The 23,646-nt window shown below is 32.8% G+C and overlaps 1 protein-coding gene and 7 non-coding genes across 9 annotated transcripts; all 8 read right to left on the bottom strand.

Moving 5' to 3' along the window:
• Nucleotides 1-388: 388 nt before the first annotated feature.
• On the bottom strand, nt 389-549 carry LOC126720130 (U1 spliceosomal RNA). Its single transcript, XR_007653284.1, has one exon. It is a non-coding gene; the product is annotated as a U1 spliceosomal RNA (small nuclear RNA).
• A 1,720-nt stretch (nt 550-2,269) lies between these two features.
• Nucleotides 2,270-2,429, bottom strand: LOC126720167 (U1 spliceosomal RNA). Its single transcript, XR_007653316.1, has one exon. It is a non-coding gene; the product is annotated as a U1 spliceosomal RNA (small nuclear RNA).
• A 1,339-nt stretch (nt 2,430-3,768) lies between these two features.
• Nucleotides 3,769-3,927, bottom strand: LOC126720133 (U1 spliceosomal RNA). Its single transcript, XR_007653288.1, has one exon. It is a non-coding gene; the product is annotated as a U1 spliceosomal RNA (small nuclear RNA).
• A 1,876-nt stretch (nt 3,928-5,803) lies between these two features.
• LOC126720083 (U1 spliceosomal RNA) lies at nt 5,804-5,964 on the bottom strand. The gene has a single exon (XR_007653249.1). It is a non-coding gene; the product is annotated as a U1 spliceosomal RNA (small nuclear RNA).
• A 2,535-nt stretch (nt 5,965-8,499) lies between these two features.
• Nucleotides 8,500-14,173, bottom strand: LOC126717309 (uncharacterized). 2 transcript variants are annotated; one of them, XM_050418898.1, is made up of 3 exons: nt 14,065-14,173; nt 9,653-11,552; nt 8,500-8,856 (listed from the first exon to the last, which is right to left on the bottom strand). In XM_050418898.1, the coding sequence occupies exons 2-3, from the start codon at nt 11,543-11,545 to the stop codon at nt 8,827-8,829; spliced, it is 1,923 nt and encodes a 640-aa protein (XP_050274855.1). In that variant the 5' UTR covers nt 11,546-11,552; nt 14,065-14,173; the 3' UTR covers nt 8,500-8,826. The 2 variants fall into 2 exon arrangements, with proteins under 2 accessions (XP_050274855.1, XP_050274856.1); XM_050418899.1 differs by having other exon boundaries at nt 8,500-8,847.
• Nucleotides 14,174-17,002: 2,829 nt separating this feature from the next.
• On the bottom strand, nt 17,003-17,163 carry LOC126720129 (U1 spliceosomal RNA). Its single transcript, XR_007653283.1, has one exon. It is a non-coding gene; the product is annotated as a U1 spliceosomal RNA (small nuclear RNA).
• A 4,685-nt stretch (nt 17,164-21,848) lies between these two features.
• LOC126720096 (U1 spliceosomal RNA) lies at nt 21,849-22,009 on the bottom strand. Its single transcript, XR_007653260.1, has one exon. It is a non-coding gene; the product is annotated as a U1 spliceosomal RNA (small nuclear RNA).
• A 1,474-nt stretch (nt 22,010-23,483) lies between these two features.
• Nucleotides 23,484-23,646, bottom strand: LOC126720136 (U1 spliceosomal RNA). The gene has a single exon (XR_007653291.1). It is a non-coding gene; the product is annotated as a U1 spliceosomal RNA (small nuclear RNA).

Raw genomic sequence — 23,646 nt, 5'->3', positions numbered from 1 at the left:
TTCATCCGCTGAGACAAAAGCATATGAATCAACTCTTTCAAATGAAGAAGATGCCACCACTAAAAGACGTCCAGGGCGGTGAATAAGGCTTTTTAAGCCTGAAAAATAAGATTCTTTCAAATATACAGAAGTAGTCGATGACTAAAAGGCAAGTCCAACGGCAAGGGGTGTAGTATAGAACCAGAAAAAGGGCAGTACAATGGAAAACATCGGATTATAAAATGCTTTGATTTCTGAAAAATACCAGCCAATATAAGTAGCGTAGCATTACAACAGATCATCATAAATATTTTGTTGTTACCGTAATCTCATAGTCAGGATTAATGTTTGCAATCAAGAATTTTAAAAAATAGCTTGAGACTAACAGAAGAATTTTATTGAGAACTAGGCAGGGGCCGCGCGAACGCAGGCCCCCAGGGCAACAAATTATGACGTAGGCTCTTCCACTTGGGAAGACCTTAGGCGGGCACCCCTCCTCAGTGCAATGGAGGTCACCAACCTAGGCCATGGGCCTTATTGATCACCCATTGACCCCGTCCAGGTAAGTATGTTTCACTGATGCTTAGTGCTCCATATTTATAAGCCTCGCCTCTATCTCTTCGTTCATGTTTTTTCGATGTGGGAATGCAAATCTATAAAAACAAGCTAAAACTGTTATGCCCTTTTTTTTTGGATAGGCTTTGGGTTTGGGGTTGAAGAGGTTTGTTTGTAGGCATTGGAGGACCACAAATTCACCTCTCTAAAAAGTTTAAATAATAAGATTAGACATGTAAAATTACTAATTTAAAAACTCCTAAATTTTATTTAAAAAAAAGTTTTTCCATCCAAATTTCTCTCCCCTCTGGTTTTTAAAACCCTACTTACCCCTTAAGAAAACTATTTATCCTTATCATTCCAATAAAAACTTATAAGAAATGGACTATTCAAATTAGTAACCAAAGCACGTAATCATGAATCCATTTCAGTTACTAGTTGCCATACTTTGTTTTTCCTCATTTCTCCCACCCGCTTCATTGCAACAAAACATCAAATCATATCAGTTTCAAAAAAAAAAAAAAAAAATCATATCATATCACTCCCAAATGATATGGTGACACCATTTTGCTATTGGTAGAAGGACCTAAAACATCAAATCATTTCACTCCCAAATGATTTGGTGACACCATTTTGCTGTTGGTGGAAGGACCTAAGACTTTAGTGTTCATGACTTCCCTTTTAGCATCTAAGAGTATTCGCATCAATTCAGCTAAAATTTCCTGTCTATTTTACATTAAAAACCTACTTTTTCTATTTTATATACCCACTTCTCAACATCCTCTACATTAGTCCATCTATTCTAAACTCTATTTTATTTAAATAATAAATTTTCTCAATCTTTTTTTTTATCTCTCAACTACCCATTACATATGCGCTCTCTCTCTCTCTCTCTCTCTCTCTCTCCATTTTTTCTGATTTGTTGCTCTCTCTTTATACCCATCTCTATACCCATTTCTAAATACAAATCACCGTTCCCTCTCGGTCCTCTCCACACCCTCTTGGTCAGATCCCCATAGACACCTTCACCGCCATCTCAAACCCCTCACTTTCTCTTGCTTCTTTTCTTCCACACTTACTAAGAATAAACATCAAACACCTTCATTGCAAAACCCGTAAGACCCATACTCGCTCCTCAAACAAGACCCAATCTCCACTCCCTCTCGGTTAGATCTCCTCTACCTGTGTTCAACCCTTAAGCCACCTCAAGTATCATCTCTTCTACAGGCCGCCTCAAAACCCATTCCCGTTGACCCATAAGCACTAATCAAGTAACGGACAAAAGCACTAATCAAGTACCAATTTGTTTGTCCGTGTGGGTGTATTTGTGTACATCTATGTTGATTTGTTTGTGTGTGGGTGTATGTGTTTATCTGAGGAAAAAGATGAGAAAAGAAGCCACTGAGTTCGTTGTGCATGAAGTAGAGAGAGAGAAAAAAGTGATGCACAATTACTGTAACAAATAACAAATGTGTAAATAGCAATGATATGAAAATTTTTTGATGCAAAATATGTAAAACTGGCTGGATTTTGCATGGTTTTACATATGAAAACAGGAAAAAGTACGCACTCCGGCCATAATTTTATTCTCCATTCAAATTGAATTTATTTGTACTTAATTATTAACACAGTTTAACGATTCGTTTTCCTCCAACAGACTCAATTTTTTCACTTCAATACAACTTAAGGAGGGGGTACACACCCCTCCAGTATAAAATTTTTGGCTAGAAATGGACAGGGGCCGCGCGAACGCAGGCCCCCACTACCACAAATTATGACGTAGGCTCTGCCACTTGGGCAGACCTTAGGCGAGCACCCCTCCTAAGTGCAATGGAGGTCACTAGCCTAGGCCATGGGCCTTTTTGATCACCCATTGACCCCGTCCAGGTAAGTATGTTGTAACGTAGCTCCTTGCTTCTTATTTATACTCCATTCTCTCCTCTACTTTTTTTGTTTTCCGATGTGGGACTTAAGCTTATTGCGCACTCGTGACATCGTTGCTCCAAAGATGAGTTACGAGTCCTATCTCTCATTCGGTATTATATTCATCAGAGAAAGCACGGATCAAACCTTAGCATCACACATGTGGTGAGGGCTTATAGAGTAATCTTTTATCTTTGGCACAATCCTTTTATTTGATTAATTACGACCAATAGTTACAACTAGGCCATTTTGTAATTGACTGGTGAAATAATAATGTATTCATGTTATTGTTAAACATACTTTGTCAGCAATTTCACTACGATAGCTACTTTGTTCTCTAAATAAGTGTCTTTGTTTAGTATTAAAAAATAAATAAAATAAAAACAGTATGACTAATTATTATTAAACATCTAATAATAGGAATTGAGTTGAAAGTTGAAACCCAAGGTCGTATAGGTTACCCAATTACCATCATTGTCAAATCATTATAGCAATTTATGAACAGTACCCAACGGCCTCCTTAATGCCTTTTCCCTTCTATTTGTGTGAATTGACTTCCTCTGATTTAATTCTCAATTCATGTCTCGCATCCTGCTCCTAGCACTAATAAGTAACCAAATCTACACAGGCCCGTTACTCTAACATGCCCAAAAACTCATAATAAGTAAAATTCACAAAAAGATTTAAGCCATAATGGATTTTAACCTGCAAAAGGATCCTTTTTTCTTTTAGTTAGTAAACCTAATTGTCTATGGATTGCTCATGTAGATGGGAATACCATGATTATAATTGAAATTTCATTGCTTATTAACGAAAACCTTAAAAAAAAAAAAAAAAAGGTTTTTCCCTCCAGAAATAAGGAAGTATTTAGTACATGCACTTAAAAACTGAAAACATTTATAGAAATATGTGAGTAAAAAAGTATGTAAAAATATAATAGGGCCCAACTATCCTATAATAGCACATGTTTAAGATATTTTTATCTATAACAGCACATTTTTCTACGATTCATTGTACATAAAATTGCTCTTCAATTTCTCAAGTTAAATTGTGCCACCCGTTTGAATTAAAAAAAAAAAAACTATTTTCAAATCATAAAAATTAAGCAGTTGTTTAACTGTTTAATTTTTAAATTTTCTGCACTTTATTTTCAAAAAAATTAAAAACTCCTACTTATACACACCCTAAATTGCCCTTCAAAATTTCACACATTCATTTTCTTCAGAGAGAACGGATCAAACGCCTATAGACTTACCGTACACATAATATCAAACACATTAAAAATCTAGCAATAAATTGGGATTAAATTTAACAGGGGCCGCGCGAACACAGCCCCCGCTACCACAAATTATGACGTACACTCTCCGCATTGGGAGATGTTAGGCTGGTGCACCTCCTAAGTGCAATGGAGGCCACCGACCTAGGCCATGAGCCTTGTTGATCGCCCATAGACCCCGTCCAGGTATGTATGTTTTCCAGTGCCTCTTGCTTTTAATTTATACACAACCATCCACCTCACTATTTTTATACCCATTCAATGTGGGACAACAACAATGTTTAAAATCCGCATTCTTCACAAAACCAGGATTGGCTTTCTTGTGGGTAGTATAACATAACACAAATCATAATGTTTCTTGGCACCCCTTTACGCCTAACAATACTGTGCCAAATTAGCTTCACCTCACTCAGTCACAGCAAAGTCGTCAAGCATTCTGGTCCCTCAGATGGCGATGGATTTTGCCTATTGGTACTAGGCATGGTGCTCTTTTTTCTTTTTTTGGTGGCTTAAGTCCTTATCATGCACTCGTAGGCTACAATAGCAATTCCTAACCCACCAATCTTCATTCATGACCGCCGCAAGTAGATTTCCTTTCACATGACATGAGCACCAAATTTCTGAGGCTTGTACGTATGTCAAGAAAAGGTCCCGACCTCTTGTCCAGATTCTCCAGTTCTTTTCCGTTAAAATTAAGTGCTACATGGATCCATGCTTTTGTTTGACATATCAATGGAAGCGTCAAATTCAAATAAAATTACGGAAAATTAGGTACGATACAAGGACGAAACGTCAAAAAGTATTTAAGAATTGATATCATAATCATTGAGGCCATTTTTGCTAAGCCCAAGTACTTTTGGACTCACTATTTTGTTTTTTCTCACACCCATATGGAAAATCATTAGGGAATTCGGAATAATAAGATTTGGATTATAAAAGAGGACTTGCTCTCGGCTCATCCATTGGCTCAAAAGAAGTTTTGTAAAGTGCCTTTAGAAACACTTGTAAAACCCAAAGTAAGCTCAAGTACAAGCCAACAGCTTCTATTAAATAGAATGGTATATGAACCAAAATGTTTATGAATAGTTTAAGTTGAACTCAAGAAAAATACTTGTTTATTATCATTTGTTTAGCAAATAAGTCAAACACACTTACATGATCTATGACCATAAATTTTGGCCAAATTGCCTATACTCTTAAAAGTTTGCTTGCTACCATTTAATACTTACCGGCATGATTCCTTAAATTTAGCACATTGAGACACACCAACTTGGGATTTTGAAAAATTCTAAGACCACAAAAAATTGCTCAACTTTTGCTACAACCACATAGCAAGCTGTGTAATTTTTTGTGGTCATAGTTTTTGGATTTTGATTCATAAATTAGAATAAACTAAACATTAGACAAATAAATAAATTTGAAACTATATTTTAAATGGTCCAACATGCAATATAGGCAAAAATTTTAACAACACCAGCAGCCAAAATGTCCACATGCCCAATTACAAATGATTTTTTTAGGATAAATGGTTTGGGGACGGATGAAAATAGTTTCTCATTAGTGCACAACAGTGGTGCTCATGAATCATGATTCCAGCATTATTATTGGCCGAGACTACCTGTTGCAGATCCTTTATTGCAAAGGTAAATAAAATGACTTAATTTATACGTTGGACTCTGATTTTAAAATAGACAAACATTTGAGGATTTAATACAGGTAAACTACGAGAACCCCAATTTGCATTTAAATGGTGTGGAAATGTAATAAAAGTGCTGAAACAAGAAAGTTTTGCCATTAGCTGCCACAAACGATATAGAAAATAGAAATACAAGCATGTCCGGTGCTTGACTTTGGAGCAGAAAAAACATCATGCTAAAAATGACAAAATTATATTTTTCTTATAAAATAAAAATAAATATACTTACGCTGAAAACCAAATAAACCAGCCATATTCCATTTAGAAGTTCTTGCAATATGATTTACTTTTAGTAATTCTTAATCGACCTAACCCAGCAGCCTTCAAGCATACACGCTAAAACTATAAAGTAGAAAACTTAAGACTAACATTGTGTAGGGGCCGCGCGAACGCAGGCCCCCACTGCCACAAATTATGACGTAGGCTCTCCCACTTGGGGAGACCTTAGGCTGGCACCCCTCCTAAGTGCAATGGAAGTCACCAACCTAGGCCATAGGCCTTATTGATCACCCATTGACCCCGTCCAGGTAAGTATGTTGCTTGGTGTTGGCCGCACCTTATTTATAACAAGCCTTGGTCTCTCCTCTTTTGTTTCATTCGATGTGGTACCTGAAAAACTAGTGGCTTATAGCTTATTACTTCAGTTATCATTGATCTAGAATCCAGGACTATTTGGAATCTGATGCTTGCTTTGGACCTTCCTACACCCCAAGAGCTCTAATACCTCAACCAATATTTTTTGGTGTTTCTGACAAAGACATATAAGGTTCAAATATTCTGCCCTCAACTAATGAATTGTAATAATAAAAAGTTACCTCTCCTACACAACAGGGATGATATAGGTCATGTTTGTAAATACCCCCAAGTCATACAAAGGATATTTGGTAGACCATAGAGGAGTACCCCCCATCCTGTATTGCGTCTCGTCTCTTCTCAATACTGATGTATCATACAGTTAGTCTTACTGATAAAACTTTGCTATCATTTTTTCAAATAATAATAATATGTATATAAAATCACAATGAATACATATGATTTTAGTTGTGTTTTTTTCACCAAAAGGTTATACATTTTCCTTCCAAAGAAAGTTAATTACAATAAAATTACACAATGAAAAACTAAAAATATATTAGTGGCAATAAAAATTAATACGAAAGTTTAATTTATTTATTAGTATGTGCAGCCAGAATTTCGTTGGACTGGACTGTAGTTTATCTTCTATACAACCATTGTCTTGTAAAAATTAATAAAAATTACAAGACAACTAATAAAAATTAATACTAAAGTTAAATGCAAAAACATATTTTGCAGCAAGAATTGTGTCTTAAATGTATTACAGGACAAATAAGTGAATGATTGATAACTCAAGACATGGAGTGATGGAGGTACTAACCTATATGTGGAAGAAGAGAAGATGATGGGGCAAGTATCTCATGACAACCTATTGCTCCAAACTGCTATAATTTTGTGTCACACTACCAACTTAGTCCAATAATGTGGTAAAATTAAAACTGAGAAAAAGTAACAAACCTTGTTTTACACGAAAAGAAAACATACAATTAGATGAAAGGAACTAAAAGACCAACACAAAATGCTAATCCCCTACACAAGGACATGATGCACAGGCTTGTCACTTTTGAAATTTAATTAAGTATAATGTGGGGAAAGAGAAGGTATGATAATCTCCTACAGATGAATAACGAAGGTACATGAAAGAGAGATAGAGGTCTTGGGACCAAAAACAATGAAAAAAAGATTGAACAAAGAGGAGACCCATGTAACCCACTTCATTGCCATACCTAGGTTTATACATGTTTGGTTCATTGTTTGGGTCACATAATCCAGCTCCTACAACCCAAAAATAAACCATCCTTTATTGGTTCATGTGTTCAGCCGAGAACCAAGCAAACCACCCTAAGATAATCTAGTTGGTTTCATTTTTAGGCTAACCAATCTCAAGTCACAACTTACACCAATGGTAAGTGGTAACAACCAATTACAACATGAAAATGGAGGCAATGTCATTAGAAAATACAAAGCAGAATGAGAATAGAATATATCTTATAACCAAAAATTTCCATATCAGACCCTCCTGAACATTGAAATTCTATCTGCAAAACACTTGTAGCTGTTACATGTGAATGTTCAAGTGCTGCAATATTTCCATCAAGAATTTACCTCTCAAAATCCTATGCAGCTTAAAGAATCTCATATGAGTCTCTCAATATAGTACATCAAACCCCACAAAATTATTTCATCTCACAAATATGATCCATCCAAAACAAAAAAGACAAAAAGAGACTTATACAGTGCCTGACATTTCTGTAAACAATCCGACAACACCTGACTTGCAGACTGATCTCATAGCAACGTTTCAACTCCTCAATCAAGTTTCATAACCATCAAAACAATCTAAGGATTAACCTATGAACCAGGCTAGATGACCATGGACCCACAAAAGAACAATAATCTAGCCAAAACACCATGAACAAAAAAAGAGTACCAAATAGAAAAACCATCTATTAGATAAAAACTAACCCAATGCACAATAATTCGAAAAAAAATTAGAGGAAAAAAAAGGCCCCAAATTTTCCTAGGGCTACTCGGTGTAAACAACTCTAGTCTCCAATGCCAAAAACATTTTCAAATTCTCCATTTTTAATTCTTTTTTTGATAAGAAATTCTCCAGTTTTAATTCAACTGCATCAAGTCTATAGTCCAAAGCAAAGCAAGAGAGTAGAATGTTTTCACCTTGAAAGTGTGAGAAAAAACAGAGGGGGAGGGGGTCATTAAGATTATAAAAGAACTCGTCTCTTCCAAAGACAAGTTCCAAGAGTACAACAATTTAAAAATGGCCAATTCATCTTAGCCATCTCATCAGAATAAAGGTTAATGGAGAGATGATTTTATGAAAAAACTATTTCCCCAAATATATATATATTTTTAAATCCTAATTCCCAAGTATTTATTAAAAATTGTATTGTTTAACAAAATCCCCCCAGTTTTGGATTTTGATCTTTTAATATTTTTTTTCATTCTTTTTTCCCAAGAAACATACAAATCTGCTGAAATCACTTTCCATTGTTTTCTGATCTGATTTAAAAAGCACTTTGAAGTACTTCTGTCATTTCAGTTCTTACAAAAAGATAGGAGTACTAGTTACTTACAAAAAGATAGTAGGTACAGTGCCTTTTTTCTTGGGGGGCTTAAAGTCCTCATCATCCACTTTGTACATCACAATAGCAATTCCAAACTACCTGGTGGTCAGCCTAGCAATCTTCATCCATGATCACCACAGGTAGATTTCCTTTCACATCAGCACCAACTTTCTGAGCCTTGTAACAAAACGTCAAGAAAAGGTCCCAACCTCTTGTCCAGATTCTTCATTTCTTTTCGGCTAAATTTGAGTGCTAGAACCCTGCTTTTGCTTGAAAATTCATTGGAAGCATCAAATACAGTAAAATTAAAGATATTAAGTAAAAATAACATGAAAATTCATTTGCATTACACCTAATACTAATAGTAATACATGACGTAAATAACTTGTAGTGGTTGGGATGAAACTTGTCACCAAAAATCCCATTATTTTCCATATATATTTGGGACAAACAAAAATTTATCAAAATGTAAGTATGTGAACAATCAATTCAGCATGATCATAGCAATACTTAAATCCATTTTCTTGTTTACAACTTTTGAAAATGACATTCAGTCCTATATTTATCAAAATATCTATCCCAATTGTAAGTTTGTAATTAAAAAAAGAAAAAAAGAAAGACGTTCAGTACTATATTTACCATTAATGTCTATCCCAATTTTATTTCGATATTCATTTTTTATATAATGCAAGAGAACATACACACAAGTTTCAATTAAAACTTAAGCTTACAGAGGACACAACTAAGACAATGTATATCAATGTGAGGATGTACATGACACTCAACCAATCAAAAAGAAAGTGAATTATAAGGATATCATTACATTTAAAACAAGAACCCAAACATTGTCTAGTATAACACTTAACAAATACAAATTATACTCAATATAATAAAGTCCAATTAACAAAAATTAAGATATATGTTCTAATGACAAGCACGTTATGTTGAAGATTTTGTAATTAATATTCTTTTGGGATACTGATTAAAAAAAATTTCTTAAACATACAAAAAAGGCAAGAAAAAAAATTAAAACACTATAAGTGATAATTTATTAGAAGCAATTACCTGGGTTGAAGAATCACAACTTGAAGCTGTAAGGTTCACATTGGGACGTTTTCTATGATTACGTTCTTCTTGATGGCACACTCCGCGTTTTGGCGGTTGATTTTTCCTGTAATCCATCTCATTCCGGAGTGGTGGTGGTTTTAGGCAACTTTGTTGTCTAGCCATACTAGGGTTAGTGTATAACTTGGGGAGATTGGCCTCTCGCTGGTATGGGACATTGGGTATTGAATTAAATTGTGGCTTATAGCAAGCAAATTGTTCTGCCAATCTGTAGCATGGATCAATAAACTGGTGGCTATTCAGTGACACAGCATGACAGGATGCAATTACATGGGAACAAGGGATCTTAAATATCTGCCATTTCCCACAACTGCATGTTCTCTCATCCAACTTAACCGCTTGAGAACGATCACCCCTACTTGCAAACCCAAACCCTGTACCCACTTGAGAATCATTACCTCTATTTACAATCCCTGGATTCATAGATATCCATATTTGAAATGTACCATGCTCCCGATCAAAGATTGTTATAGTATGCCTTTTTGACTTCTCCACATATCTATCAAATTTATTTATGGCATATTTACTGAATAATTGACCTTCTTTTAGTTGAGCTTGAATCTTACTGCGGCGATTATTGAAGTACTGAGCAAGTTTAATGAAAATTGATTGCACCATCGCAGTTATAGGCAGATTCTGTGCACCTTTCAATAAAACATCTAAGCACGCAGGTAAGTGAGTGGTCATTACCCCATAACGCCGCCCACCATCATATGCCAAGGTCCACATTTCAAGTGGGATTTCATCCAAGCTTTTTCCAGCATCTGAATTATAATTTCTAATGGCCTCCATTATAGCATTGAATTTCCTAAGCTGATTAGCATGACCTGCCTTCATAATCAATTCCATCAAATGTTTGTCATGAAACCTTTCATTGAAATTGCTTGCTATGTGACGAAGACAGAATCGATGAAACATATTATCAGGCCGCCAACAAAAAAGCGGATTAGATAGGGCTGAAATGATACCTTTGTGTTGGGAAGATATGAGACAAATCCCTTGGCGTTGAGTGACATACAACCTAATACAAGATAAAAACCATGACCAGCTAGCGCACGATTCTCCTTCCACAATAGCAAAGGCAAGTGGAAAAACTTCATTTTCAGCATCAACTGCCATTGCAATCAACAACCAGGCTTGGTATTTTCCATACAAAACCATTGCATCAATACTGATAACTGCCCTACAATGTTTGAACCCTTCAATTGAAGGACCAAAAGCCCAAAATACACGCCGAAAGAAAGCATTTCCTTGGACTGGACTGTTAACGAAGTTCCATTCAACCTTTGTAGTTGGATTTGAATCTTTAAGTGCCATCATCAATTTTGGTAACAGATTGTAGTATTCATCCCAATCCATAACAAGTGACTTCTGTTTCATGTCCTGCACCTTGTAAGGAGCAGACTTGATTGCAACAGTGTTGTTGATGCATCCCTCACCCTCCAAAGTTTTTTTTTGCCCTTCTTTCCCTCCAACTTCCATACGAGGTTTCACACTTATATACAACTCAATATCTTTTACTTCGGGCGTTGACTTCATCTTGTCAAACATGATCTTAACATGTTTGTTTCCTTTTATCAATACATGCCTGTATGTCACGTGGTGACTGAGGACTTCATGAGGAGCACGATAAGTAATTGTTATGTCATGCGACTGAGGGTTCACATCCAGCTCTTTCATAATTTGCCTTTTCAAACCATCCAGGGTGTTCAAGCTACTATTTAGCAGAATAATCTCGCACTTTTTACCTGGCCCTTTATACGGCAATCCCTGCTTCTCATCATCACAGCAAGGCTCTCCGCCATAGTATAATAATGTACAAATTGAATTCATCGCAAACCTATTCAAGTCAAATGAAATTTACAAAATGTTAGTGACAAATATAATACTTTTTTTCAACATCAATTAAAAAACATTTTATCCAAGCAAAGTACAAACAAATGTCAACAATACCCGTTACAACATCACATCTGGTATGGTTATGAAATTATGTCCCAAAATAGCCAAAAACTCCACACCTCAAACAAATTTTTATATGGTCAACACACCTTACATTATTAAATACACCTATTATTCATTTCATACCCAATACAAAATTCCAAGTCCATCTAAGGTCTGGCATTCAAAACCCATTCAAATCTTTAACGTTTTATGTCTGTTATAAGTTATAATAAAAGCCTGGCAATACTAAATGTGAAAGCAATAGAGTTGAATCTAAGGAAGTCTCATCTAAACAGAAGAAAGTTAAGAAGAAAGTCACTACAAAAGCTACTGCTACTACTGCAGAAACTACTGCTGCTACTGCAGAAACAGAGGATAAGAAGAAGAAAGATGTTACAAAGCTACAGGCAGTTTAGTATTTTGTTGTAAACTACTTGTAGTTTAGGAGCTAATTTATAGATAGTGGATTACAGCTGTCAGTTTATTAGTTCTAAGGCAAAGTTAGCTAATTAGTACAGGTATATATCTTTGTACACAAACAATAATGAATTAAACATTCAGGACCGGTTTGATATATATGTTTAATCATATGTTTTCAGTTTTTAAACAATATTATATTTCCACGCATTTTTTCACTCATATGTATTTCCAAAAAAATACAAACAACATTACTCAACGAGCCCTCTGTTTTTCCCAATTCAGATTTCATAATAAATGTTCACAATATTTACAAAAATATCTTAAATAATTTTAACCCAAACTCTAAAAACCTAGTAATTCTCAGTACCTTAATCAAAACCCACAGATTTTTTGAGATGGCCCCAAAAACCCAAACTCTACAGCTTGAGAGAGAGAGAGAGAGAGAGAGAGAGAGAGAGAGAGAGAGAGAGGTGAGCAAGATTAAGAGAAAGTGGAGAGACTTAGACAGAGAGACATAAAGAGCAGGGACGAAACCAGAATTTGAAGTTCGGGTGGCTAAAGTATAAACCCAAAAAAGTTTATAAAAATCAAAATTAACATCTACTCAAGCTTTGTTGAATTTCAACACATTCATTAACATTATAATCTCATATTTTCACAATTTGGACTGAATACTAATTTAACCAGTGGTAATTTTTTGGAATTTTGTTTGAAAATTTTCATGAATTGGGACATCAACACTAGAGGCAATGCTGCATTATTACTTTCAAATTATTTGTAATTTTTTTCTCTTTAAAAAAATCAAATATTATAGATAATTTTCCCATCATCAACAATTCAAGTAAAAGTTTCAATATTTCCATACTATATAGCTCTATCGTTTCAAAATTTAGTTCAAAAAAAAACCAAACAAACATACCCCACAAGCTATAACAACATTAATGTTAATAAAATATTCTCTAAAAATAGTTAATAATTCATAAAAATAAACCTACAAACAAGCATTACTATTCACTGCACACATTTGATCATAGTTCCCACAGGCTTCATATTTTTGGATCAATATGCAATGGGCAAAAGGATGTTGCAGTTTTCTTTTTAGTTTTCATGGGTTAAAATGAAAAGATTTTGAAGGAAGGGGGCCAAAAATATTATTTTTTGGGGAAATTTTTGAATATAGTGCTATATTTTTTTCCTTTTTTTTTTGTTTGTTGGGGGGGGGGCGGGGGATGGCCCCCCTCTGCCCTAACGTGTGTCCATCTCTGATCAAGAGTGAAAATGAGAGAGACTGAGACTGCAGCGTGATTTTAACTTTTAAGTTATTTTTTCCAAGGAACTCGAGTTAATCCACAACTTTTGCCACATCTAAAACTTGAGTTCCTTAAGTGAACTAGTTTCTAAAAGTTTGCTTTTGGTTTTGGGTCACAAAAAGAAATTGTTAAAGGGTAAAAAATTGACAAACCGAAAGTTTTCAAAAATTGAAGGGCAAAGTGCAAACTTTTAAAGTATAGGGGCGAAAATGCGAACTTCGTTACCAAATTTAGGGACGAAAACGACATAGCCAAAAATTGATCTTTAAAAAATTGCAAGTTTCCTGCTATTATTATTATTATCATTGTTGCTGTCATAAAGCATTTATGAAGTTTTTGTTGGTATTTTAAGTTATTATTGACTTTAAAAATGAAAAAGGAAAATTTGAGATCAAAATTACATAGTCTAAAAAGGTTATGACATCTAGTAGAATGATTAAAAATCATGAGCAAATACCAGCCATTAACACATTGATAGAGATCAAATACACAACTCACTCTAAATAGATTACTATGACCAAAGCAACCCAAAAAACATGCAAAATGTTTTTTGGTTAGTATCTATAGAAATATGTTCCTTTCTTAAGAGGGTGAAACACACACACACACGATGAAAGTAAAAAAGAGCAGATATAATTTTTTTTTTTTTTTTTTTAAACAAAAGAGACAGAAGCAACTCACTGTCGTGGTAGTGTGTTGTGGAGCAGGAATGAAGTATTTGAGAGGTGAAGAAAATGCCGGAAAAGGAGGTGCTGTGAGAGTGTTACTTTGGGTTTCTTTGCTGAGAGAGAGAGAGAGAGAGAGAGGGGTAAAGGTAAAGCTGACCAAGGCAGGAATGAAACTATGAAAGTTAAAAGAACAAGCTTTTTACCAAAAAAATTTATCAGTTATTTTTTTGGTGGAAAATTCTTAAGTTGCTGTCAAATTTTATTATTAAAAAAAAAAATACAGACTTAAGTCATTAGTGTGATATTACACTAATAAATAGGTTATTTAATTATTTTGAAATGTTAAATTATTTTTTTTTTTATAAAAAAGTTTTCAAACTAATGGAGTAATAAATGATATGGATGTTACAGACTTTTAATTCGGTCTAGTTAATATGTGTCCTTAGAGTACAAATTACCTATTCATTCTGGAAATTTTTTTATGGAAAATTAAAAAAGTTGTCAAAATAATGAATTATTTTTTCAATTTTTTATAAAAAATTTTCTAAAATAGTTTACTAAAATATGCCTTTAGGACACACGTTAATAAATTCATTTTTAATTTTATGTTTTATGAATTGACACAATAAAGTATAAGATTCTATAATAAATTACCAAAAATCATATAATCAATCATGTCAAACCACTCATTTTTCAACTATTAAATTAACAAAATATAAATTTGTAATAATTATAACATCACTCTTTATTCTAACATGAGTTTAGTTCATAAATCTATTATAAAATTTATAATAACTAATTAATTATAGCATTGTTAATTTTGCACAGCTAGTACTAGCTTAGCTTATCATTTTTTTTATTTAATTTATCGTGTCAAAAGTTTTGTAATTTGATCGGCACCTTCAGATATTTTTACATTCACATTCAAGAATTTTCTTTTCCCAACAATTGAATTATAAAAGGGGGAAAAAAACTTATAAATTGGATACTTAGCCCCTATTTTATAATGCATTTTCAAATTGTATTTTTTTTCCTCTTAATTTCACTTTTTGTTTATGTAAAGTTTTTTTAAAACAAAATATCTTTTGAAAAGTTTTTTTATTCTTTTTCCTCAAGGAAAGAAAATTATTATAAAACTATCAGGATTACATGCACAAAAGGACAATGCCGAAGATTACATTCACAAATCACGATTATAAAGTTGGCATCAGTAAATGGCACACCTCCCAATCAAGCGGAATAAACGTGTTTCAAAAAGAAAAATAAAATTCATGCATGAAATTGTGATTCCAAATCACGATTTCGGTTGTATTTGTACCGCTAAAAAGTTAAATTTCAAGCAATGTTTCCGCCAAAAAGTGAATTCTCTTTATTGTATAGTACATTTGTACTGCCAGCCAACCCGCCATACATTCGTAGAAAAGCAATATTCCCGCCAAAAAGAATCTTCGTATAGACACATCACCTGTCAATTTGTGCATAACAGGAGTTTAGCTTCACTGTTAAAGCAATCACATTAATATATGTATAATTGAAAAAAATCACATTTTAATCAATCAATCTCAGAATTCAGCTACGTCATATCATGAATAATTGTTAAAAAATGCATGATTGTTATTGTAATTATGTAAATTTATACTGACAGTATTTATTTTGTATTTAATTTTTTATTATTTCTATGATAAAATAAGAAGATAAATAATAATTGTTATGTGTGAAATTTAAAAAAAAAACTAAGTAAATTTGATATTTTAATGAAATATATTGTAAAATTAATAATTTGATGTGAGATTTTTGAAAAGTGAGTATATAAAATAGAAATAATAGATTCTTATGTTAAAATATATAGAAATTTTTACATGAGTTGATGTGAATACTCTTATTATTCATATGCAAATATATTTTTAATATTTTCTTTACTCACATAGAAATGATTTGGGAGAGTAATAAAAATTGATAAAAATAATATTTTAATAAAATTTAGTGTAAAATAGATAATTTGATGCGAGTATTTTTGAAAATTTATTACGTAAAATAAAAAAATAGTCTCATATGTTAAAATAGAAAGAAATTTTTACACAAACTAATGCAAATGCTTGTATTATACATTCCAAATGCGTTTACAAATGTTGGGAGGATGAAAAATGGAAAAATATGGAAAATAAATGTGCTTTTTACTATGTGTTTGATAAAGAGAATAGAAAAAAAATAAATGAAAGAATAGAGATTAAATCACTATTATACCTTTTTAATTAAAAATAGAATGATGAAAATTTTGGGATCATTTGATTTTTTTATATATATTTTAAAATTTAATGATAATTCAATCTTATGGGGGATGAGAATTTGAATCCTGAATGTCTCAATTAGAGGCCACAAGTGCCAATTGAGTTACAAGAAATCAATATTCTGTAATATTAGATTTTTTTTGCTAATGTTGGGTACATTGGAATTTCCTTGTTGCATTGCTCATTGCAAGTTGATGAGATTAACTATTAAGGCATAATTTTATGGGTTTGGTGATTCTTTTCATAACTTCTGCATCATTTACATTGCTTCCTTGGACTCCTTCAACCATTGGGTACTTTGGCCTTTTGTGTGCTCTATTTATGTTCCCAAACAGCTGGCTATCGAATTTGATATTCACTGGCTTTTGATGGCAAGGCAGATGGGTTTTTGAGTTTCAAAATTATGATGACTCTTTTTCTGGTTGGTACATGAAGTTATATAAAGAATTATTGAATTTCCTAGCTATAATATCTAAGAAGTATTCAAGAATTCATATCATAATCATAGAAAATTTCAGGAATATGGTTCCAATCATTTTTTTTTTTGACAACTTATATATAGCGGTTTTATTACTTTAACTGAAAGTTGCTTAAAATTTACATAAATAGCTTTAGAGAAGGATTTTGGCACAAAATGCTTCAAAAAAAATTGAACTAAATTAGGCAGGGGCTGCGCGAACGCAAGCCCCTACTTCCACAAATTATGACATAGGCTCTCCCACTTGGGGAGACCTTAGAAAAACACCCCTCCAAAGTGCAATGGAGCTCATTTTCCTAGGCCATGGCCCTTCTTGATCAACCATTGACCCTGTCCAGGTAAGTATGTTGCTTAATCATGCTTTTATCTTATTTATGTCTTCAACTGCCCCCTTCTCTTACATATATTGTTGATGTGGGATGAAAGAAAAGTTTATAGTTCAAGTTTGTTCAACATTGCTACAAACACTATGAATTTCACGATTTTTTCCACATCTTAGGTGATGGATTTTAATTAGTGGAATATCACTTTTATATGTGACGACCATTTATATTATTTTTATTGTACACCAATTACAACTTGTCACTTTAGCAATTGTGAAAAAAAATTGTAATAATAATTGTTGTCTAAACTTAATGTTGATGTTTGGATGAATGAGGAAAATAATTAAAACTTAGAATCCTAACACAATGGGGCATTGGTTATCACTTACGGAATCGGAGATAAGGATTGGTTCATACATTAGACAAATAGATGAAATCTATTAAACACTTTCAGACGTTCTAACTTGGTGATCACATGGAATGGAAATCTAGTGGAATATGATTAGCCAGGCCCTTTATCATTGTAACTTGGAGAACATTGTAAAGGAATTTTCTGTTCATTATGTGATTAAAACCATTTTAATATAATCACATTCTACATACAGCCACCAACTTTGTGTATAGGCCACGGCAAAAGTGCAAAACCACTCCTCCACTCAAATGTTTGTTCCTAAAAGTTTATTGTGTATTTATATCCGTATAATGAAACATGCTAATATTAACTATTTTTTCTCATTAGTGTACTAGAGTGGTTTTTATGATTGGAGCATTATCAATGGTAGAGATAACTTGTGTTCATGATCCATGGTGCACAACACTTCCGTTGTAAAGGATTTAATTTAATACTAGTAAAACTATCAAACCCAAAATTCCTTCAAATGGTATAGAAATGTAATCAAGCGCTGAAGCTTGGATTAGGAGGCACATTGCCACCACAGGTTCTCTTTTATAGGAATGGTAAAAGGAAAAATTGCTGTTATTTATACTTTAAAGGTTTAAAACTGTTAAATGTCAAAGCTTATTTAGGTTAAAATGATATAAAATTGTAATCATAGGCTACAATGTGCTTGGATTGGGCATCCTTAAACGAATTTTATAAAGTCAAAACTAAGAGAAAATTCAATTAGATTATAAATTAGATTTCAATTCTAGGCCAATTTTGTGTCATATGTCCACTTAAATTTTTTAATTTTGTGTTAAGCGAGTTAATGAGTGCAAAATACTAATAAGAGTCCAATTAAACATTCTATCTTATTAAAATTTAGATTAAAAATGACCATATAACTAGAAATTCATTTTGCATTTAACACAATTGGTTCAACTATTCATTTTTGGGATAGATCCTGAGAAGTTGCACCATGAGAGATCTTAGAGTGAAAAACACACAATTGTTACTGTAAGTCTGTAACCATGTAAATTTATACTAGCACTATTCATTTTGCATTTAATTTTTTATCATTTCTTTATGTATCCTGGATTCCCGATGATAAAATAAGAAGATGGATAATAGTTGTTGTGTGTGAAATTTTTTTTTAAAAGTTAAGTAAAATTTATATTTTAATGAAATGAATTGTAAAATTGTGTTAAATGAATAGTGCTAGTATAAATTTACATAGTTACAATAACAATCATGTATTCTTCTTTTCGATAGATGCTTTTTGATTGTTCTTGAATCTTAACTTAAGAGTAAGTTAAGCCCTAGGTTTGTAGGGACTTTTGAAGTCTTGTAAAGGGTGGGCGAAGTTGCATATAGAATTGCCCTACCACCGGCCTTGTCAAGAATTCATAATGTTTTCTGTGAGTCTATGTTAAGGAAATACATTTTTGACCCTTCACATGTATTAAGCTATGAGCCTCTTCAAGATGATTTGTCAGATGAAGAAATTTCGGTAGAGATTTTGGATCGCAAGGAACAGGTGCTATGCAATAAAACCATATCTTGGGTGAAGGTGCTTTGGAAGAATCATTTGGTGAAAGAGGCATCTTGGGAGCGCGAGGATAATATGTTGTCAAGATATCCAAACCTTTTTCAAGATCAAGGTACATAAAATTTCGAGGATGAAATTTTTATAAGAGGGGAAGAATGTAACATCCTAGACCTTTAATTAAAAAAACATGTAAGGTCAAAATTTTAATCAGTGCCTCTACCCATTCACTACTACCACATATATCATCTCACCCTCTCACTCTCTTGGCCGGTCAACATAGGGTCCTCTCCACTTTTTCTTTTCATTTTCTCTCAAACACAACACACACTCTCCTCTCTCTCAAACTCCCTCACCCTCCCACCAGGTTCCACTCCACACCACTATCTCCACCATCATTTTTCTGACAAGATCACAGTAGAAACTTCTTAGGAACCTTTGCATCTTCACATCTTTTATTTGAGATAAAAATTTCTAATTTTTTTGGTGGGCTTATATGCTTTTAATTTTCTAGAGACTTTCTTTATCTAAGCTTTGATAATGATACCCATGTGATTTATGAGTTTTGGAAGTGATATTCATGTGTTTATATGTAAGGGTTTTGTCTTGGTGGATTTATTTGATGAGTGGGTTTATGATTTTTACAATGGTGGCTATCTAAATGGTGAAGATTTGGGGGTTTTTGGCTTTTTAATGTGAAATAGATGGTGAGTGTAATTTTCTTGATTATTTGGAGCTAGTTAAAGATTCTAATTGTTTGTCTTGGAGAATATTATGATTTTGGTGTCATGGGCCTCTTGATGATGTTATATAAATCTTGTGGGAACTACTTATAAAGTGTTGAGGTTTTGATGTTACATGATTGTTATAGTAACAAATATGTATTTTTCACTCTAAGATCTCTCACAGTGCAACTTCTCTAGATCTATCCCAAATTCCATGAATAGTACTAACATAAATTTACATAGTTACAGCAACAATCATGTATTTTTCACTCTAAGAATTCTTAGAGTGAAAAATACATGATTGTTGCTATAACTATGTAAATTTATGCTAGTACTATTCATTTTGCATTTAATTTTTTATCATTTCTTTACGTATCCCAAATTCCCGATTTAAAATAAGAAGATGGATAATAGTTGTTGTGTGTGAAAAAAAAATTAAAAAATTAAAAAATTAAGTGAAATTGATATTTTAATGAAATGAATTGTAAAATTGATAATCTGATGTGAGATTTTTGAAAAATGAGTATATAAAATAGAAAAAAGTAAGTCCCTATGCTAAAATAGACATAAATTATTGCATGAGTTGATGTGAATACTCTTACTATCCATATGCAAATATATTGTTGATATTTTCTTTACTCACATAAAAATGATTTGAAAGAGTAATAAAAATAATTTGATATGAGTGTTTTTGAAAATTTTTTATGTAAAATAGAAAAATAGTTTCTTATATTAAAATAAAAAGAAATTTTTACACGAACTAATGCAATGCTCTTATTATGAATATATTCCACATGTGTTTACAAATGTTGGGAGGATGAAAAATAAATGTGTTTTTTTACTATGTGTTTGATAAAGAGAATAGCCAAAAAAAAAAAAAAAAAAAAAGAAGGGAAAGAAAGAAAGAAAGAATAGAGATTAAATCACTATTATACCTTTTTAATTAAAAATAGAATGATGAAAAAGTTGGGATCATTTGATTTGATTTTTTTTTTTTAATTCAATGTTATTTCTTTACTCTCTTTACTCAAACCAAACAATGAAAAATCACAAGTTTCTCTCCATTTTATTTCCTTTTCACTTCAACCAACATAGCATAATGCTTTTTTTCCCCTTGATAAAAGTTAAAGATTTGCTATATTTTTTAACGGTTGTTACATTTTTATTTGATTATCAATTAACTAAGAAGTTTGCAAGTTGGTAAATAAAATATGCTTTCATACTCCTCTCTTTAGGTATTTTCTCCTTGGTAGTTGAGCTGATAGGGAGACATCTTTCATATTTTAGGTTTGATTTTCTTGACTTTTTATTTGATAATTCGATTTTATGGGAATGAAAATTTGAATCCTGAATGTCTCAATAAGAGGTCACAAGTGCCAATTGAGTTACAAGAAATCAACATTTTCTAATATTGGATTTTTTTTTTGCTAATGTTGGGTATATGGGAATTTCCTTCTTGCACTGCTCACTTCTCATTGCTAGTTGATGAGATTAACTTTTAAGGCAAAATTTTATGGGTATGGTGATTCTTATCATAAATTCTGAATCATTTTCATTGCTTCCTTGGACTCCTTCAACCATTGGGTACTTTGGCTTTTTGTGTGTTCTATTTATGTTCCCAAACAGCTGACTATCGAATTTGATATACGCTGGCTTTTGATGGCAAGGCAGATGGGTTTTTGAGTTTCAAAATTACGATGACTCTTTTTCTGGTTGTTACATGAAGTTATATAAAGAATTATTGAATTTCCTAGCTGTAATATCTCAGAAGTATTCAAGAATTCATATCATAATCATAGAAAATTTCAAGAATATGGTTCCAAGCATTTTTTTTTTTTGACAGACCTAATTTGGAAAAGGAATGTCATACTAATTATAATCTCAAAAATAAGCATGCCAAAGATTAAAAGCTAAGTGGAAAAATCATTAGCAACTTACATATCGCAGTTTTATTACTTTAACTAAAAAATTACTCAAATTTTTTGAAAAATTTACATAACTAGCTTTAAAGAAGGATTTTGGCACAAAATGCTTCAAAAAAATATTGAACTAAATTGGGCAGGGGCTGCGCGAACGCAAGCCCCTACTTCCACAAATTATGACATAGGCTCTCCCACTTGGGGAGACCTTAGCAAAACACCCCTCCAAAGTGCAATGGAGATCATTTTCCTAGGCCATGGCCCTTCTTGATCAACCATTGACCCTGTCCAGGTAAGTATGTTGCTTAATCATGCTTTTATCTTATTTATCTCTCCAACTGCCCCCTTCTCTTACATATATTGTTGATGTGGGATGAAAGAAAAGTTTATAGTTCTTCAAGTTTGTTTAGCATTGCTACAAACACTATGAATTTCACGATTTTTTCCACAACATCTTAGGTAACAGATCCTGATTAATGGAACATCACTTTCATATGTAACAACCACTTTTATTATACACCAATCACAACTTGTCACTTTAGCAATTGGGGAAAAAATTGTAATAATAATTGTCGTCTAAACTTAATGTTGAAGTTTGGATGAATGAGGAAAATAATTATAACTTAGAATCCTAACACAATGGGGCATTGTGAAGACCAAACTTACAGAATTGGAGATAAGCACTGGTCCATACATCAGGCAAATAGATGAAATCTATTAAACACTTTCAGACGTTCTAACTTGGTGATCACATGGAATGGAAATCTAGTGGAATATGATTAGCCAGGCCCTTTATCATTGTAACTTGGAGAACATTGTAAAGGAATTTTCTGTTAATTATGTGATTAAAACCTTTTTAATACAATCATATTCTACAATCTACATACAGCCACCAACTTTGTGTATAGGCCATAGCAAAAGTGCAAAACCACACCCCCACTCAAATGTTCCTCAAGAGTTTATTGTATTTATATCCGTATAATGAAACATGCTAATATTAACCATCTTTTCTCATTAGTGTACTAGAGTTGTTCTTATGATTGAAGCATTATCACTGGCAGAGATAACTTTTGTTCATGATCCATGGTGCACAACATTTCCGTTGTAAAGGATTTAAGACTAGCAAAACTATCAAACCCAAAATGCCTTCAAATGGTATAGAAATGGAATCAAGCGCTGAAGCTTGGATTAGGAGGCACATTGCCACCACAGGTTCTCTTTTATAGGAATGGTAAAAGGAAAAATTGCTGTTGTTTATACTTTAAAGGTTTGAAATTGTTAATGTCAAAGCTTATTTAGGTTAAAATGATATAAAATAGTAATCATAGACTACAATGTGCTTGGATTGGGCATATCCTTAAATGAATTTTATAAATTCAAAATTAAAAGAAAATTTAATTGAATTCTAAATTAAATTTCAATTGTAGACCAATTTTGTGTCATGTGTTCACTTAAGTTTTTTAATTTTTTATGTCAAGTGAGTTAATGAGTGCAAAATACTAATAAAAGTCCAATTAAACATTCTACCTTAGATTAAAAATGACCATATAACTAGTAATCAAGCAAATTTAATAATCTTAGGAATTTTAACATATTTAAATTTAGAATAAAAATGACTATATAATTAGTATTAATCATGCAGATTCATAAGAAGTTCAGCTTTATCCACTAATACACCCTTAAGAAATAATTCTTTATCCCCTAGTAAGAGATAAAAATACCTTTTATCAAATGCCAATGAAATAAAGTAAGACCGAAGTTTGATTAGAATTAGGCAGGGGCCGCGCGAACGCAGGCCCCCAGTGCAAGAAATATTGACGTAGGAGCTTCCTCTTGGGAAGACCTTAGGCGGGCACCCCTCCTTTATGTGCAATGGACGTCACCAACCTAGGCCATGAGCCTGTTTGATCACCCATTGACCCCGTCCAGGTAAGTAT

The sequence above is a fragment of the Quercus robur genome, chromosome 3, assembly GCF_932294415.1.
Source record: "Quercus robur chromosome 3, dhQueRobu3.1, whole genome shotgun sequence".
NCBI lineage: Eukaryota > Viridiplantae > Streptophyta > Magnoliopsida > Fagales > Fagaceae > Quercus > Quercus robur.
This window is presented reverse-complemented; position numbering and strand designations above follow the sequence as displayed.

Bases quoted from the DNA above. Each gene is read 5' to 3' on its own strand.
- LOC126717309 (XM_050418898.1), bottom strand. From the start codon at position 11,545: ATGAATTCAATTTGTACATTATTATACTATGGCGGAGAGCCTTGCTGT. The intron at 8,857-9,652 runs GTAATTGCTTCT...TGAATTTTCAAG, and splicing joins GTTGTGATTCTTCAACCCAG to CAAAAGCAGGGTTCTAGCAC.